Raw genomic sequence first — 15,563 nt, forward strand, 5'->3', positions numbered from 1 at the left:
ACAACACTCACCAACGGCTGCAGGAGCTAGGTATACGGCGCACACGTAGAGGCACTGCGAAAACGTGAGTGGGGCACCATAGAAGCGACGCAGCTGCGCAACGTAGTTGCGTCATGTCACGCTCGGCGTCGAGCTCTTCAGAGTCGCAGCCTCTGCCGACAACCGACCACCTTGCAGATGGGAAGCAACGTCAGAGCCTCCTGCAGTACGTCGACCAGCGCATCCAAGAGCTCGAGGAAGAGCGGTGCGAATTGCGCCAGCAGCTGAGCGACCTCAAGGCAGAGCGGAGCATCATCGAAGCCAAGATGAGCGAGACGTAAGTCTCCCGAGGCAGCAGTGGCGACGCTTGATGGGCAGAGAGAGCTTTAGGGCCTCCTCCGCGCCCGATATGCTTCTTTGGGGACAGAGATCGTGCCATGGCGCTCGCGTCGCATGTGCGCGGCTTGCCTGATTGGTAGATGCACGACGTGTGCATGTGTTCGAATCTTTGTGCCGATCAGTATAAAGGAGAATGCCGTACTGCCCGATGGGAAGGCGCGGCAGCCGTTGCTGGTGTTGCTGCTGCTGCTGCTAGGCCCTCGTGTTCCTCTCCCTCACGTTACCGCCTTGCACAGAAGATACAAGCGGTCAGGAGAGGGACAGCCTACACTTGCGCTGCGTCGCTCTCATCTCCTTCACAACCTCAACTGAACAGTCGCACGTGGTCGCCGCTAACGTCGCCGGCGACGACGCAGCTTCCGCCGCGCTTCCTTGCTTCGTACCAGGCGTTACCCATGGCGGCGCATATACGCGTGATCACGCATACGCACAGCTGTGCATCGAAGGTCTCTCAGTGCGGGTGTGGTCTCTCCCATGTGCCCCCTTTTCCAGCCCTCTCCCCCTTCCTCTTCTGCCGACACGCCGGTCACACACACACACCACCACCACCACCACCACCCTTGACGCTCGCTTTCTCTCTCTGTTCCTCCTCCTCATAGCTACGCACCGTAGCTACCCCAACAGCAATGCGTCGAACCGCTCTTCTCTGCGCGCCTAAAGCCTTATCGGCACCGGCGGTCACCCAGGCACTTCAGTCGCTGCCGGGCTGGAGGGTGAATGGCAACAACCGAAACGCCATCGAGCGGGACTATGTCTTTGCCGACTTCATGGAGGCGATGCGCTACATGAACACTGTCGCGCCCGTTTGCGAAAAGATGCAGCACCATCCCTGCTGGTCAAACGTCTATAACCGCCTGCACGTGCAGCTGACGACGCACGACGCCGGCAACACGGTGACGCAGAAGGACGTGGACCTGGCAAAGGCAATGAACGCGGCGTACGAAGCGATGCGCACGCACTGAGCTGTGGTGGCACAGCAGAGGGCACACGGAAAAAAAATGCGGTACGCGCATCACAGGCGCTGAAGCTGCACAAAACATGTATCCTGTCTTCGCTCGCCTTCCCTTCCCCTCCCCCCCCCCCGCCTCTTCGTAGACCCTGCCCGACCAAGGGTCACTGCCCAGCAACGGTGCACCCACGAGTGCTGTCGTGGAGAAGGCGTACATAGGGCGGCTGCTACGTGCAGCAGTGGTACAGGCGTTTCAACAGCTGCCCTGTCAGACACACAAACACCCATGACCGCCTGCGAATTCCCCTCTTCCTTCACCGCCCTTCTCTTGCTCACCACACTCTGTGTCTGTCTGTGTGCGTGTGTCTCCCCTCAGCCCTCGTCGCCACTCTGTGCTCGCCCCCTACCGCGTATATAAGCACACACACGCCTGCGCGGATGTCTTGGCGACACGGTAAGTGGTGCTTGCATGAACACGTCGCCGTTCTACGCGCTACACAGCGCGTACGGCGGCCTGCGTGAGGCGACGCCTCTCGCTGATGTGACCGAACAGGGCCCGCCATCCTTGACGGCCGTGAGCGACCCTGTTGGCACTGCGGGCCCCCATGGTGCATCCGTGTCGGTGATGATGTCCAGCACAGACGCACTGCAGGTGAAGAGTGAAGCGCATATGTTTCACCGCCGTATGCCGGACGACAGCGCTTTCTTAGTGGCGCCAGATGCAGAGCTGTGTGCGCGGCACCATGCCTCGCTGGCACAGGTGTGGGCCTGGAGAGCGCGGCTCAGCCAACAGCAGAGCCCCCTTTATCACAGAACATCCACAGTCGCCGCACCGTCAGCAAGTGGTCACCCTGAGCCTAAAGACACGACGGAGACAACGCTGGAGGGCGACACACTCCACTCTCCGCATCGACCCTGCACGGCAGCTGACCTCCTCCGCAGCTGCTGCCGGCCCACTCCTCCCCACCCGCTGGCAAGCAGTGGAAGCGACGCGCATGGTCGTGTGTCGACAGTGGCGAGTGCCGCTGCGGCGGTCGTGGCGGCTTCATCCTCGCACCTCTTCCTCCCCACCGGCCTTCGCTCGCTGGACGCGGCGCTGCTGGGTGGGCTGCGACGCGGATGGGTAACGGAGCTGACGGGGCTCCCCGGCACGGGCAAAACAACGCTCGCAGCCGCGTGGTGCCGCAGCTGCCTCCGTCACGCCAGATCGTGTGGAGCGACGCATGACTGTGTTTGGCTGCAGTCCGGCAGCGCCGTCCACTCTGCCGTGCTGGCCATAGCTCATGAAGAGCCAGACGCGACTGAGTTGCCGCCCCTGGCCGATGCCGTGCATGTCGCCTGCCTCTCAAACCTTGATGGCCTCCAGCAGCTGCTGGACCGCTGGCAAGGCACAGAAGTCTCTGCGTCTCCGCTCTCCACCGTTGGGCTGATTGTGCTGGATAGCATCACCGACCTCATGCGGCGTAGCTTCCGCTTCGAAGACGACGACGCGCTGCAGCGGCATGAAGCACTCGCTACGACACTCCAGTCACTGAAGCGGCTGGCAGAGGAACAGCGAGTGGCAGTCCTCGTCATCACGCAACAGCAGCGCCATCCCTGGCCCGCGTTCGGGCAATCTAGCATTTCGCACACCAGCCGTGGTGTGTACGAGGCGGACGGCAACGAGGACGAGGGCGACAGCGAGGCGTGGGGCAGCGGGTATGTCAGACATGCAAGTGGAGGCTCAGGTGTCGTCGGCCCTCATGCTTGCCGTGGCGATTTCAGCTCCGAGGACGTGGGACAGCTTGGTCGGCTTTTCTTCCACAATGTGAACGTGCGGCTGCAGCTGCGAGCCGGTGTGCGGCCTGCCGGCTGCAGACCCTCCCCGTGCACGCCCTGTGGCGCCGGCGGCCCCGAGGGCGACAGGGAGGCACTGCGGTTCCGGTGGCAACTCGAGGTTTTGAAGTCTCCGCTGTGTGCGCCGTTCGCCGTAGCCCTTCGGCTGAGGGTTCCGACGCCCTTGTCGGGCTCAGATGGCCCTCCCTGCGTGCCGGGGCTTCCTCTCTGCGTAGAGGAAATCGATGGCGAAGACGGGAGTCGTGGGGCCGCGGTGCCGCTGGCGCCGAACACACAATTCGAAGAAGGGCTGCCTCTGCTGTCCCTGGACCCGTGGGACTACACGGAGGTGCCATCCTTCTTGTATCTATAACGGGGAAGTGCACCTACATGTGTGAAGACCTCGAACCCCTTGGCATCCTTGTCATCCGGGACTTGTGGCGATCCCGCCCCCTTCTCTGGGGTGTGTCACGTTGCTGAGCATGACGTCGTGCATTCTCGTACGGCTACTGCTGCTATGAGTGGTGCTCGCCGTCTCCGTCACGGAGCCACAAGGTTCCTCGACCAGAACACAGAAGTATATCTGCGTAACCCGTACACGCACCGTAGCGGTCTGCTGGCCGTGCGTGTCGCGCGTGCCGAGCTGCCTCTGCCGCGTATCGCACACGCTTTCAGATGTACGAGTGAATACGGCCCACATCGATGTCCGTCATCCACCGTTGGCTGTCGGGTCCTTTTCCACGCCCGTGCGCGCATGGGAACGACCGCGTGCGCTGTGCCTTCCCCTTTCCCTCCGCCCTTACCACATGTAATGTCACCCGCCTCTACCTCTTTCACAAACCACCACCACCGCCGCCCTTTCGTGGGCCCCACCATCACAGAAAATCAAAGAGTTACCGCCCTTGACGCCCTCAAGTCCGACTGCTTCCCTTCGCTTACAGTCCGTGGCAGAGAACAGACGCCGTGCAACCGTGCCTGTGTGCGCGCATTCGTGTCGTCCGTTGGCTATTACTGAGTGAGCCTCCGTGGAGCAACTGACACCGCCCACCCCTCCCCCTCCGCCACAGAGCACCTTCGAAACAGGAAAAAGCGCGCACATACACACGCACATCTCCCTCCTCCTCCCTTACAGCGACACAGCCCCACTGTACTTCCGCCATCCATTGGACTGTCAACGCTGCCTACTCGCCCACACACCGAGCATTGTAGCTAGGCATACCGTGAGCCGCACTTGCCATCTCTCCTTAGACAGAGAAGCGCCTCAAGATGAGCTACGATCGCGCCATCACTGTCTTTTCCCCGGACGGACATCTCTTCCAGGTCGAGTACGCTCAGGAGGCCGTGAAGAAGGGCTTGGCGGCTGTCGGTGTGCTCGGTGGTGACTGCGTTGTCATTGCGGTGGAGAAGAAGTCTGCTGTCAAGCTGCAGGACAGTCGCACCATCCGTAAGATCTACAAAGTGGATGCGCACATCTACCTCGCCTTCGCCGGCCTTTCCGCCGACGCGCGTGTGCTCATCAACAAGGCTCAGCTCGAGTGCCAGCGCTTCTCGCTCAACTACGAGGATACCATGGACGTGGACATGCTCGTGCGCTACGTCGCCGGGGTGCAGCAGAAGTCGACGCAGAGCGGCGGAAGCCGCCCGTTCGGGGTGGCCACAGTGATTGGGGGGTTCAACGAGGACGGCAAGCCACACCTATGGAAGACCGACCCATCTGGCATGTGCTCTGCCTGGCGTGCCGTCGCCATCGGCCGCCACGACCAGACGGTGATTGAGTACATGGAGAAGAGCTACAAGGATGGCATGTCGCGCGACGAGTGCGTGCACTTCGCGATCAAGTCGCTGCTGGAGGTGGTGGAGAGCGGCTCGCGCAACATCGAGCTACTGGTGCTGCAGTACAAGGAGGAGCGCTACCTGACCGAGGAAGAGCTGCAGAAGTTCGTCGTGGAGGTGGAGAAGGAAAGGGAAGAGGAGGCGGCGAAGAAGAAGCGCCAGGCAGAGCAGGAGTAGCATCTCCCCTCCCCCCCTCCCCCCCCCACCGACTCTCGCACCTCTAAGGATAGCCTTCGCCTGCCGTGTGTGGGTGTGGGTGTGTGTATGAACGTCGCGGAGGAGGCGCTCGCTGTTATATATCTTTTCTCTGTTCCCACCCCACCCCTGTGCACCGGTGCCAGCAATTTCTCTCTTCTTCCCTTCCGGCACTGTCGAACACGCGTGCACGATGCAGCAAGATGCACGGATGGGTAGAAGCCGTAGCAGCGGAACAGGGGAGCACCCTTCCCCGAGAGCGTCGGGCGATAAATCGAAGTGAGAGAGCGGCGTGTGTTGAGGCGGCGGAGGTGCCGGGAGGCTTTGTATGTTCTTCACGAGGGCGCATATATTGTTGTGCACAGGGCTCTGTCTTGTGGGCGCGTCTGTCAGCAGAGAAACCGAAGGTGAGGTGAACCACACGCCGTCTTGGGCGGCAGCAGCAGCAGCACCGACTCGAAAAAGCGGCGGCGGCGCTTCTCGATCATGCACGGCCCTCGCTCCATTTCCTTTACCGGTGTTTCTGTCCGCGATTGGACGGAGGCACTCTTGAGCAGGCGCCACTTTTTCCGAGCAAGGTGAGCCCCATGCACTGCTGGCACTTGTAGTCGTGGGCCCTCGCGGCGCCGGGCGGGCTGAGATGCTGCGGACGCAGCCCCCCCCCCCCCTACTGCTTGCACCACCCCCTCCCTGTATGTCCGAAATCGGATCTGGGCACATCCTCTTGTGTGTGTGGCCCGGTCCTCCCCTCCCCCATACCCCACACCAACCCACCCCTCTGCCTGCGCGTCGCAGCTTCGCTAACTGGTGCGCCTCGCGACGACACATCCGGACAAACCTCACTGGCATGTCCTCGGTCGCGGCCCGCTTCTGTCCTGTTTCACTTGTCTTTCCTAATCTGCTGTAGCACTCTGCCCTTCCACACCGAGGCCCACACTTGCCTGATCTCCCCCCCCATCTCCTCCTCTGCGTGCATGGCGCGACCTGAGCACTCGCCGCACGTGGGCATGCGTGTGTATGGGTAAAACGGCGTTTCGCCTGGTTTCTGAGGAGGGAGAGCGCGCACTCTCGCCTGCATATCGCGCTTGACAGGGATTGCCTGCCGCGCCCGGCGCGGCTGCAACTCAAGGGCGGCTGCGTGGAGAGGGTGTCGCGGCGACCACAGCGGAGTTGGGGTGTGAAGCGATCACATGCCACTCACCTACACAGCCGCGCAAACACGCTCAAAGATTTTTTTCTACAGCGGCCCCGTGCGCCCACGGCGGTGCAGCCGATGTTGGGGAACGGCCGAACACTTGAGAACTTGCCCCCCATGGTGCGCACCAGCGAGGCCGAATCCAGCAACAGCGGAAGCGGCGCCCTGGAGGGCCGTGTCCGTGCGAGCGATGGGGCAGGCAAGTTCGACAAGGCGATGAAGGTGTACCGGAAATCCATGGCGATTAGGCGGCGCCTGACGAGCATGGCGCGCAGCACCACGTGCTTCGTTGGCAACAGAAATGATGGCAGTGGCGGTACCGGCGCGTTCGATGATGAAAACACCGCCGCGCAGACCCCATTGAACCCGCTGCGCGGTCCGATGCTCCGTTCATCGGCCCGAATCACGTGCCTGGCGCCTGCGTCACCCATCGCGTCCCTCGCTTCTCCGCAGCATTCACGGGTGCTGCCGGAGGTGGCCTTCGATGTCGCGACGGCGTCCGAGACGACAGCAATGGCAGCGTCAATGTTGCGCTCGCACGTGCCGCTGTCTGCTCTCAACTCAGTCAGACGCCTCCCCAGCCCGCCTGACATCGAGCGGCAAACGGCGCCATCGTCCTCATCTCCATTCTCGCGGGCCATTCCATCACGAGGCCGCACGAAACGCGGCAGCTGTGATCGCCACCTAAAGGTGGACGCCGGCAGCGGCGAGAACGACGCGGTGTGGCGGAAGGGCAGCCCCACATGCAGCGCTCACCTAGACTTCCCCTCTCTCTTCTCCGCCGGGCGGCAATGCACTGCGTCGCGGCACAGCAGCGGCGGAACGAGCGAGTGGGTTGGTGTCGGCATCCACAAGTACGCTGGCCAGCCCTCGACCTCGACAGTAGACTCACCGCTGCTGTCGCCGATGCCGTCCTTTCACCAGATGATGGGCCGCTCCTACGATGTGCCAGCACTGGACACGATTTTCCGTGGCTTCAACAACGGTGTCGATCAGCGGCAGCAGGGCCGCATATTGCTGCGGTCACCGCCTTCACCGACTCATGCCACCATGCCAGCCGCGGCGCCCATGTCGGCGCCATCGGTGTCGACAAGCCTGCAGCTTTCATCTTCACTCGTCTCAAATACGTCTGTCCCATCCCCTGCAGCTGCAGGGACAAGGCAGATGCCCACGGCGTCGGTGTTATCATCGGCAGCGACCACAGCAGCAGCAGACGTACACGCAATGCCAGCAGGCAGCGACGGCTTTCCGTACCTGGCGCCACGCCTTTCGGCGCAGGCGGCGGCAAGGAAAGATCGAAGCAACTCGTACCCGGCCGATAAGGCACACCCAGATGCAAGCAGGCGCAGCACGGCCTTCCGCCGTGCTGGTGTGCACGCGAGTGGGTCTCTCGCGCTGGTCAAGCCGATGTCGTCGACTCCGGACCTGAAGCCGAACAAAGCGAGCGTTCCACCGCTGGGCCCGCCGCCGCTGGACGCGAGCTCGACAGCGACGACAACAACGGCGCAGTTTTACTCCACCGCCTCCCTGGCGAAGACGTTCGACGGTTCCCAGTACCTCAATGACTATATTCTACTAAACGAGATCGGTAGTGGCTCCACAGGGCGCGTCGTTCTGGCGTTCAGCACGAGCATGAACAAGAGTGTTGCCATCAAGATCATTCTGAAGCCGAAGGAGAAGTACCGTTTGCAGCACCGCGTGTCGGCTTCCCCGTCCGCGTCCGTGTTCGGGCAGCACAGCGGCAGGGGAGATTTTGGTGGTGTCAGAGCAGCGGCTGCACGGTCTACAACGACACCCGAAACCATGCAGAACTTCAAGTCATCGTCCTCCTCGGCTGGGAGGCAGAGCAAGCACCGCAAGACGCCGTCGACCCCGCCTACGACGGTGGCGGACAAGACGCGTAATCTGCAGCGCGAGATCGAGGTCATGAGGAACCTCAGCCACCCCAACATTGTTCGTCTTTACGAGGTCATCAACGACCCCAAGGCGAACTCCCTCTTCCTGATCCTACAGTACGTGGATAACGGCGCTGTCGCACAGCTCGACTCGACTGGACATATTCGAGCCCCGTTGCAGCCGTGGACCGTTCTGCCGATCGCCACGCAAGTCAGTGACGGCCTCGCGTACCTGCATGAGCAGTCTATTGTGCACCGCGACATCAAGCCCGAGAACATCCTCGTTAACCGCGACGGACACGCCTTTCTCGCCGACTTCGGCGTCGCAGAACTCATGAACGCGAAGGCAGGCCAACCAACCGCCGCCACGCTCACCTATCAAGGCACACCGCTGTTCATGGCCCCTGAAATATACGCCGGCGTCGACGGAGACGATGCGGAGCAAGCATCAGGTGGGTGCACACGGTGGAGGGGAAGGGATGATGCTGACGAAAGCAGCAGCATGACGGCGACCCCCTCGCGCGAGGAGCGACGTGACTCACGCGTGATTGACCCGTTCGCCCTCGACGTCTGGGCGCTAGGGGTCACCTTCTACACACTGCTCATCGGTCACGTGCCTTTCACATCCATGCTCCAGATCTCGCAGACGCCTGAGAAGGGTGTGAGCATACCGACCCCGCTCCCAGAGCAGTGGCGCACCGTGCTGCGCCGCACCATGGAGCCGCGACAAGAGCTGCGGATCTCCTCAGCTGAGCTGTGCCACATGCTGCACGCGATGCTAGCCGACCAAGAGGCCGCAGAGGTGAGGGCTGGTGGACGCAGCCGGAAGGCATCGCTCAGCACACGCTCGCGAATCGCAACACTCGGCAATCGTCGCACAACCTCTCACCAGTCCTGCACCGGGAGTCGAACGGCGCGCAGTGCGAGCCTCCCTGCTGACATGGAAGAGGAGAGTGTGAATCTTAGCAGCAGCAGCAGCAGCGGTAGTAGTACTGGTCGCAGCTCAACGTCACCGTCGTACTCCAGCGGCGGCAGCAGCAGTGGCGATGAGAGCGGCACAAGCGGGAACGACCAAGGCGTCCTTGGTCTTAGCATCACCTCCGTCGTCCTCAACATCCTGCGACCGACACGAATCCGAAAAAACAGAAGCTGAGCTGCATGGAGAGCTAGTGAGTGTGCGTGACGGGTCTAGCGGCGTGCGCTCAGCAGCCAGCAGTGCCGCTGCTCCATCGGTGGCTGTAGGAGGTGCAGCAGTCGAAGGAACCAGCTCAGTCAGGTGGGGTGGCACGTGAGCGGCGAGAGGCCCGATCCAGGCTACAGGGCTTACGTAACATGTCGCTTCTCTCAGTGCTCTCCACCGTGAAGAACGGTTGACTGTTCACCTCTCTACCCCCTTGCGTGTATGTGTGTGGGCCTCTGCGGGTGTACTCGTGTTCACCCTCCCGCATCTCCCAGCCAACGAGCCCCCATCCTTTAGATTCTACGCTTCCATGTGCCTAGTATATCCTTTCTTCTCTCTATGGCTGCCTCGGGCCTCCCTACTGGGCACACATGTATGCATGTGTGTGTGTGTGTGTGTCTTCTCCTTCCCCTGTCCATTTCTTGCTTGTGTGCTGTGATGGTGGACGTGACGGCGGTGCTGTGGACGGCGCCCCACGCTAACCATCTCTCTCTCCCTCCCACGGTCACCCCTCGAACTCCACCACCGGCAGTATCCTTTCTCCCGTGTGCCCTTTCCTTCCCTCCTCCTCCATGCGTATTAACGATGGCACGTGCGCCATCGGTCTCTCTCCCCCCTCCTCCTCGACCTCACCACCGTTTGCCAGCTCGTGTTGGTGCCTGCGTGCGGTGGGTAGGAAGGACGGGGCGTGCGTGCGTGCGTGTGTGTCATGTGTGGTGCAATGCGTATGCGCTTAACGCATTGCCCATTTCTCCCTTCCCCTCCCCCCTCCTCCTCCCACTTCAGTATGTGTGGTGATCGCCTCCCCTTGGTCGACCCTGTTGTACGGCCATCGGCGTCTTCGTGTGCGCCATTTTTCTTTTCCGACCCTGCTGTGCTCGGTGGTTGCCTGTTCTCTCTTGACCAAGCGTGCACGCACCAACGCACGCCTCCTCCCCCCCCCCCACGGCATTCGCTTGGTCTGCCCATGACTCTGCATGTGTGTGTGCACAGACCCTGCAAGGTGTTTATCTTGAGCTGTGGTTTTCTTGGTTGTTGGTGCTCAAAGACATGAGCATCTCGTGCGAGCATCGACGGAACACCGGCAAACGGCATCGATGCGCCAGCGGACCTGCCTGGTCCTTCCGCTGCCAACACTGAACGTCCCCCTCACCCCTCCCCTCTCTCACACACGGGGGCGTATCGGTAAGAGTGTCATGTAGATGGAAGAAGCGGTGTCACTGTGCGGGGGCGTGTCCGTGTGCGGTACTCCTCTCTCACTTCTCTCTGCCACTCTTGGTGCCGTTGTACCGGGATGCCCTTGCGACCCCACACACCCACACCTGCGCTGAGCTCGGTAGATACGGGTAGCTCTCACGACAGAAACATCACAGCGCGCGCTTTAGCGTATATCCGTGGCGCGCACCCATTTACCGCTCGTGAATCGGTTCTCTTAGCCGTTGCCATTTCGTTTCTCCCACGATAGGAGAGCGACGTGCTCCCGACCCACCTCAACCCCCGCGTGCGGGTCCACGAACGCATCTCCCTCGCGTGCGCATCCTACACGCTTGCACAACACGAGTAGAGTGGTTAGCAGATTAGCAATAGCGTAGGCACGGGCGCACTGCTCGTCATCTCTCCCTCTTCCCTCATCCGCTGTGGTTGATTTCGCGCCACGCGCATGCGTGTGTGCGTGTGCGTGTGCGTGTCGCCGCTGCCCCCCCCTTTCCATTCGTTGTTTATCTTCCGTAGCTCTAGCATCACTAGCAGCAGTATCGTTAGTACTCGTAGGCCCCCCCCGGAGCGAGGAGGCACCATCCTGCCCGCGCGCTTTCGCTTTGGCGCTCACGCAGGCAAGCCGGCACGTGCGGGGGTCCACAAGCACGTCTCCTGTGCTCGTCAGCTACCGCACGCCTTCATCACGATCTCCACCCCACCCCAAACTTCTCTGTCTGACTCTCCCTCTCTCGTGCGGCAAGCGTGCAGCGAAGGATGATGCGTCTTTCTCGGCTTGGCGTCACGGCCGCCGCCACCGCGTCGTCGTCGTCCGCGCTGCTTCAGCAGTTCCGCGGCGTGCGCTACGCCAACATCCAGGAGACTCTGAAGCCCATCCCTGGTCAAACTGCAGGCCAAATTTCCATCTTGAACGAGATATGCTGCAACCCGGATGCGGAGGAGGAGCGACGCAAGCCCATCTTCCGTGCTGAGGTGATGCCAGATGCGGCTGCCGCGGCGGAGGAGGACAACTACCTACACACGATGCACAAGTGGGGCTACGACTCGCTGACGCTCTTCAAGAAGACGAACGAAGACCCTGGTCCGTGGTGGAACGCCAACGCCAGCACGCTGGCGTCTAACTGGTCGCAGGTTGGCGATTACGCGAATGCCGGCATGTGGTCGGGTGTGTGGCGCTACACGTACGGCATCGGCGAGTATAATCTGCGCCCTTACGAGCTGCGTGGACGTGCGTGGGGACGCAAGGACCCCAAGACCGGGGCCATCATGATCCGCTACGGCAAGCGCAGCACCAGCAAGCCGGTGCAGAGGTTCTGCTTCCCACACACAAAGGAGCACGAGCAGCATCACCGTATCAAAAACCCGGCAAACAAGGACGTGACGGAGATCTCAGCCCTGCACGGCAAGCGCGTTCTGCGCGAGCTGCAGTACCACCTCGGTCAAGGCCTGCGCTTCTACCTGGTAGACGGCGTCTTTGGGAGCGACCCAGGCACCGCCACCCCGTACCGCATCATCACGGACAACCCGACCCATGCCTACTTCGCGTCCATGGCAGCGATTCGCACCTTCAACTACGTGGCGCGGCAGGAGGTGACGCTTGTGAAGCGACTGTCGCAGTCGCCGATCGACGAGTGGGGGTGGCGCCGCCCCGGTGTGCTTATCTACCACGCCCCCTCCTACGACTTTGAGAGCCCGCGCATCGTTGAGGAGTTCGGGGGGCCGAGACCGAAGGACATGGGCCTCAGTCACAACCGCTTCATCGCGACGGAGCCTTACAGCATCCCCATGAAGTGCGCCATGGGCGGCGAGCCCAGCTGCGACGCACTCCTCGACAGCACAGCGATGCTGTGCGGTCGCTGGGGCTTCTACGCCGACGAGAAAGGCTACCTCACCATCCCTGGCGAGTCGATCATGTCGAAGGATGGGCGCTCGCTGACGCTGGTGATCACCGGCGACGAGGCCGACGCGGACGCTCTGCGCACGTCGCCGCAGCTCTACGGTAGCCGGCATCACCGCATCGCCAACGGCGTTGTATCCCGCGCGTGGGATGTCGTCTCGATGCCGGTGCGCGCCGCTGGCGCAAAGTTGCTGCCTACCGACATTGTGGAGCAGGACCTCCAGCGAGTGCAGCACAGCTTGCCAACGCGCATAGGCCTCCCGCATACCCTCTCACACCGCCACCACGGCCGCCGCCACGTCAGCGAGTACGGCTTCAAGTGGCCACACAACTACACGGAAGATGTTGTCACGAAGGCCTACGCCGGCGGCCATCTGTTCAAGGCGCCGAAGACCGACAAGCTCGCCGGCCATCAGCCGCGTCCTTCGAGGTTTTTGATGAAGGACGTCGATGTGGTGGTCATTGGCGAGGGAAGCGACGCCGCCGCGGCTGTCGTAAGCACGCTCAAGGACCGCGGCATGCTGTACGCCGAAGAGGCGCCGCTGATGGAGGCGATGGCGGCGGCACTGAAAATGGCAAAGAGTGTAAAAGTGGTGCCTTGTGCAAGCTCAAAGGCCCTGCTGGGGAAGCTGGCGCACGCGTAGCGGTACGTGCAGCACCGCCTCCCCCGCTCCCCCTCCTCCCAGCCTCCCTTCCCTTATCGGAGAAGACGGAAGGCGGGAGGTGGGTCAAGTGAGCTCCAGCACCGTCTTGCGTGCTCGCTGATGCACCCCCCCCACGCACACACAGACACGCATACGGAGGAGGAGCTGGGGCTCGCACATGGAAGCCGTCGTTTGACAGCCGTCTGTGCATGTGTGCACATCATGCCGCGTGCGGGACGCTTCCCTTTCCTTTGCTCTCTTCTTTTATCGGATTTTTCTGCACATGTGTATCCGCCAACTCGAATTTCCCACGTTGCCCATGGACGTGCACCACAGCCCCCAGGCGCGCACGCCCACGCCAGCACTGTCGCACCCACGCTCACTGCGCGGCGTCAGTGGCTTCGTGCAGGCCGGTGACGAGAGTACTGGAAATAGTCACCTCCAACGCTCCTCAAGAGTGCCAAACAGCAACGGAGGCATCGAAACAGTCTACCCAGAACGGTGATGGTGCTGCAGTGTGTGGCGCCCCGCACTCACCGCCGAAGATATGTTTCCCCGTGATACCGTGTACGCGTCTCTCTACACATCCTTCGCCTTCTTACCCCGTCACGGCGTCCACACACACACACACGCACACATATATATGGCCGGCTTCCGTAACCGCCTATCCATAGAGCCCCCACCACCCCCACCCCATGCCGCCAAAGCCGTGGGAGCAGCAGCTGACGGGGAGCAGCAGGTCGCACCGGCGACCTGCACCGGGGGAAGAGGGCAGTACGTTTTCGGACTCTGAGTACCACCATCAAACGCGCGGCGGACACGACGGGGCGACCGGCTCGTCACGTTCACGGCAGGCCGGCGAGCAGCGACGCGGTCCTGCTACATCGCCACGGCGGTGGTCCTTCACCTTGCAAGACATCCCGGGAGCCGTTCAAGGCATGTTGAACGACGTGAATAAGGGCTACGTGACCCGCGTGGCAGCCGTGGTTGCCATGGCGTTTGGTATGAGCTACGCGGTGTACAAGCTCGTGTTGCAGCCCACGCAACAACGTCGGCCGCTGGCGAAGCGGTGGAGCTGGTGTGCACCGCCGGTGCCGATCACCCTGGTGGAGAAGAACAGGGAGAAGGGCAGTAACATGTTTGTGTACCGCTTCGCTTTGCCGAACAGCTACGACTACGCAGGTTATGAGCCGGTCAGCTCTGTTCGGATGATGAGCGGGAACGTGCGCGAGCTCTCCTCGCTCTCCCGGTGGTACACCCCGATCAGCCACCCCGACGAACGCGGCTTCATCGAGTTCGCGATCAAGGACTGTGACCCCGGCCGCATGTCTGCTCGCCTGCGCTACCTTGAGCCGGGCGACATCGTTTATCTCGGACGATGGATGCGGGAGTTCCCATACCAGCCGAACACCTTCAAGGAGCTCGGCGTAGTGTGCACCACTTCCGGCGCCTCCGTGGCGCTGCAGCTCATGAACATCATGGACAAGAACAAGGCCGATGACACCAAGCTCAGTCTCCTCTACTGCCACCACACCGCCACCGACATTCCGTTCAAGGATACCTTCTTCAAGGCGTATGCAGAGCGCAACGAGAGCCGTATTCGGGTCTCGTACAACGTGTTGGCCGGTGGGCGGCAAAGGAGGAGCGCCGCGCCGATCGCGCAGAACATGTACGTTGGTAACATCGACCCTGAAACAATTGCGGCAGCGCTGCCGCCGCCGGTGCGCGTTTCGGAGGCCGGCGCCGGCGTCGGCAGTGGCACGGCGTCGCAGCTCGCGACGTACCGCCCTCAGCTGCTCATCTGTGGGCCGCAGTCGATGCTGGCGTTTTTGTGTGGTCGCGTCAGCTCCTTCGGAAACTACGGCTATTGGCAGGGGCCCTTCTATCGCTACTCCGGCTTCCTCAAAGACATGGGCTACACCCGCTCTCAAGTGTACAAGTTCGGTGTTTCGACGCACTTCCTCGCAGATCATTGACGCGGATGTGCATGTGTGCACGATGATCGCGTCAGGACAAGGGCACGCACAACACTGCTGACGGCACACCATCAGGAAGGGGACGTGGGCGAGTCACAGCTCAGCTCTTTCTATCTGGAAGACACAGTGGCGCGGCATCGCTGCTGGTTGGTTGGTTGGCTGGCTGCATCTGAGAAGGCTCTGCTCGGGAGAACAATGGTGGTGGTGGTGGTGTCGGCTCACCCTCAGTGCGATGGTTCACAGCTCGCCTGAGCTGCTCTGCGCGTGGGTGTGTGTGTGTGTGGTGCAGACCACCAAGACCAGAAGAGGCGAAGAGGCCGAGCACGGAGGTTATCAGAGGAAAAGGCGGCAGCGAAGTCGCCCGGACCCCTCTAGCGTTGACATATGCATG

At 61.9% G+C, this 15,563-nt stretch overlaps 6 protein-coding genes across 6 annotated transcripts; all 6 read left to right on the forward strand.

Annotated features, from left to right (window-relative positions):
- Positions 1-1,004: 1,004 nt before the first annotated feature.
- On the forward strand, positions 1,005-1,340 carry LMXM_11_0220 (pterin-4-alpha-carbinolamine dehydratase,putative; the record flags this gene model as incomplete). The annotated part of the gene is made up of 1 exon (XM_003872946.1): positions 1,005-1,340. One exon carries the CDS (start codon positions 1,005-1,007, stop codon positions 1,338-1,340), a length of 336 nt encoding a protein of 111 aa, XP_003872995.1.
- A 612-nt stretch (positions 1,341-1,952) lies between these two features.
- Positions 1,953-3,515, forward strand: LMXM_11_0230 (conserved hypothetical protein; the record flags this gene model as incomplete). The annotated part of the gene is made up of 1 exon (XM_003872947.1): positions 1,953-3,515. One exon carries the CDS (start codon positions 1,953-1,955, stop codon positions 3,513-3,515), a length of 1,563 nt encoding a protein of 520 aa, XP_003872996.1.
- An 893-nt stretch (positions 3,516-4,408) lies between these two features.
- LMXM_11_0240 (putative proteasome alpha 7 subunit) lies at positions 4,409-5,152 on the forward strand (the record flags this gene model as incomplete). The annotated part of the gene is made up of 1 exon (XM_003872948.1): positions 4,409-5,152. The coding sequence occupies one exon, from the start codon at positions 4,409-4,411 to the stop codon at positions 5,150-5,152; it is 744 nt and encodes a 247-aa protein (XP_003872997.1).
- A 1,291-nt stretch (positions 5,153-6,443) lies between these two features.
- Positions 6,444-9,413, forward strand: LMXM_11_0250 (putative protein kinase, putative,serine/threonine protein kinase; the record flags this gene model as incomplete). Its single annotated transcript, XM_003872949.1, has 1 exon — positions 6,444-9,413. One exon carries the CDS (start codon positions 6,444-6,446, stop codon positions 9,411-9,413), a length of 2,970 nt encoding a protein of 989 aa, XP_003872998.1.
- A 1,998-nt stretch (positions 9,414-11,411) lies between these two features.
- LMXM_11_0260 (conserved hypothetical protein) lies at positions 11,412-13,196 on the forward strand (the record flags this gene model as incomplete). Its single annotated transcript, XM_003872950.1, has 1 exon — positions 11,412-13,196. The coding sequence occupies one exon, from the start codon at positions 11,412-11,414 to the stop codon at positions 13,194-13,196; it is 1,785 nt and encodes a 594-aa protein (XP_003872999.1).
- A 938-nt stretch (positions 13,197-14,134) lies between these two features.
- LMXM_11_0270 (NADH-cytochrome b5 reductase-like protein) lies at positions 14,135-15,172 on the forward strand (the record flags this gene model as incomplete). Its single annotated transcript, XM_003872951.1, has 1 exon — positions 14,135-15,172. The coding sequence occupies one exon, from the start codon at positions 14,135-14,137 to the stop codon at positions 15,170-15,172; it is 1,038 nt and encodes a 345-aa protein (XP_003873000.1).
- Positions 15,173-15,563: the final 391 nt, after the last annotated feature.

The sequence above is a fragment of the Leishmania mexicana genome, chromosome 11, assembly GCF_000234665.1.
Source record: "Leishmania mexicana MHOM/GT/2001/U1103 complete genome, chromosome 11".
Lineage (NCBI taxonomy): Eukaryota > Euglenozoa > Kinetoplastea > Trypanosomatida > Trypanosomatidae > Leishmania > Leishmania mexicana.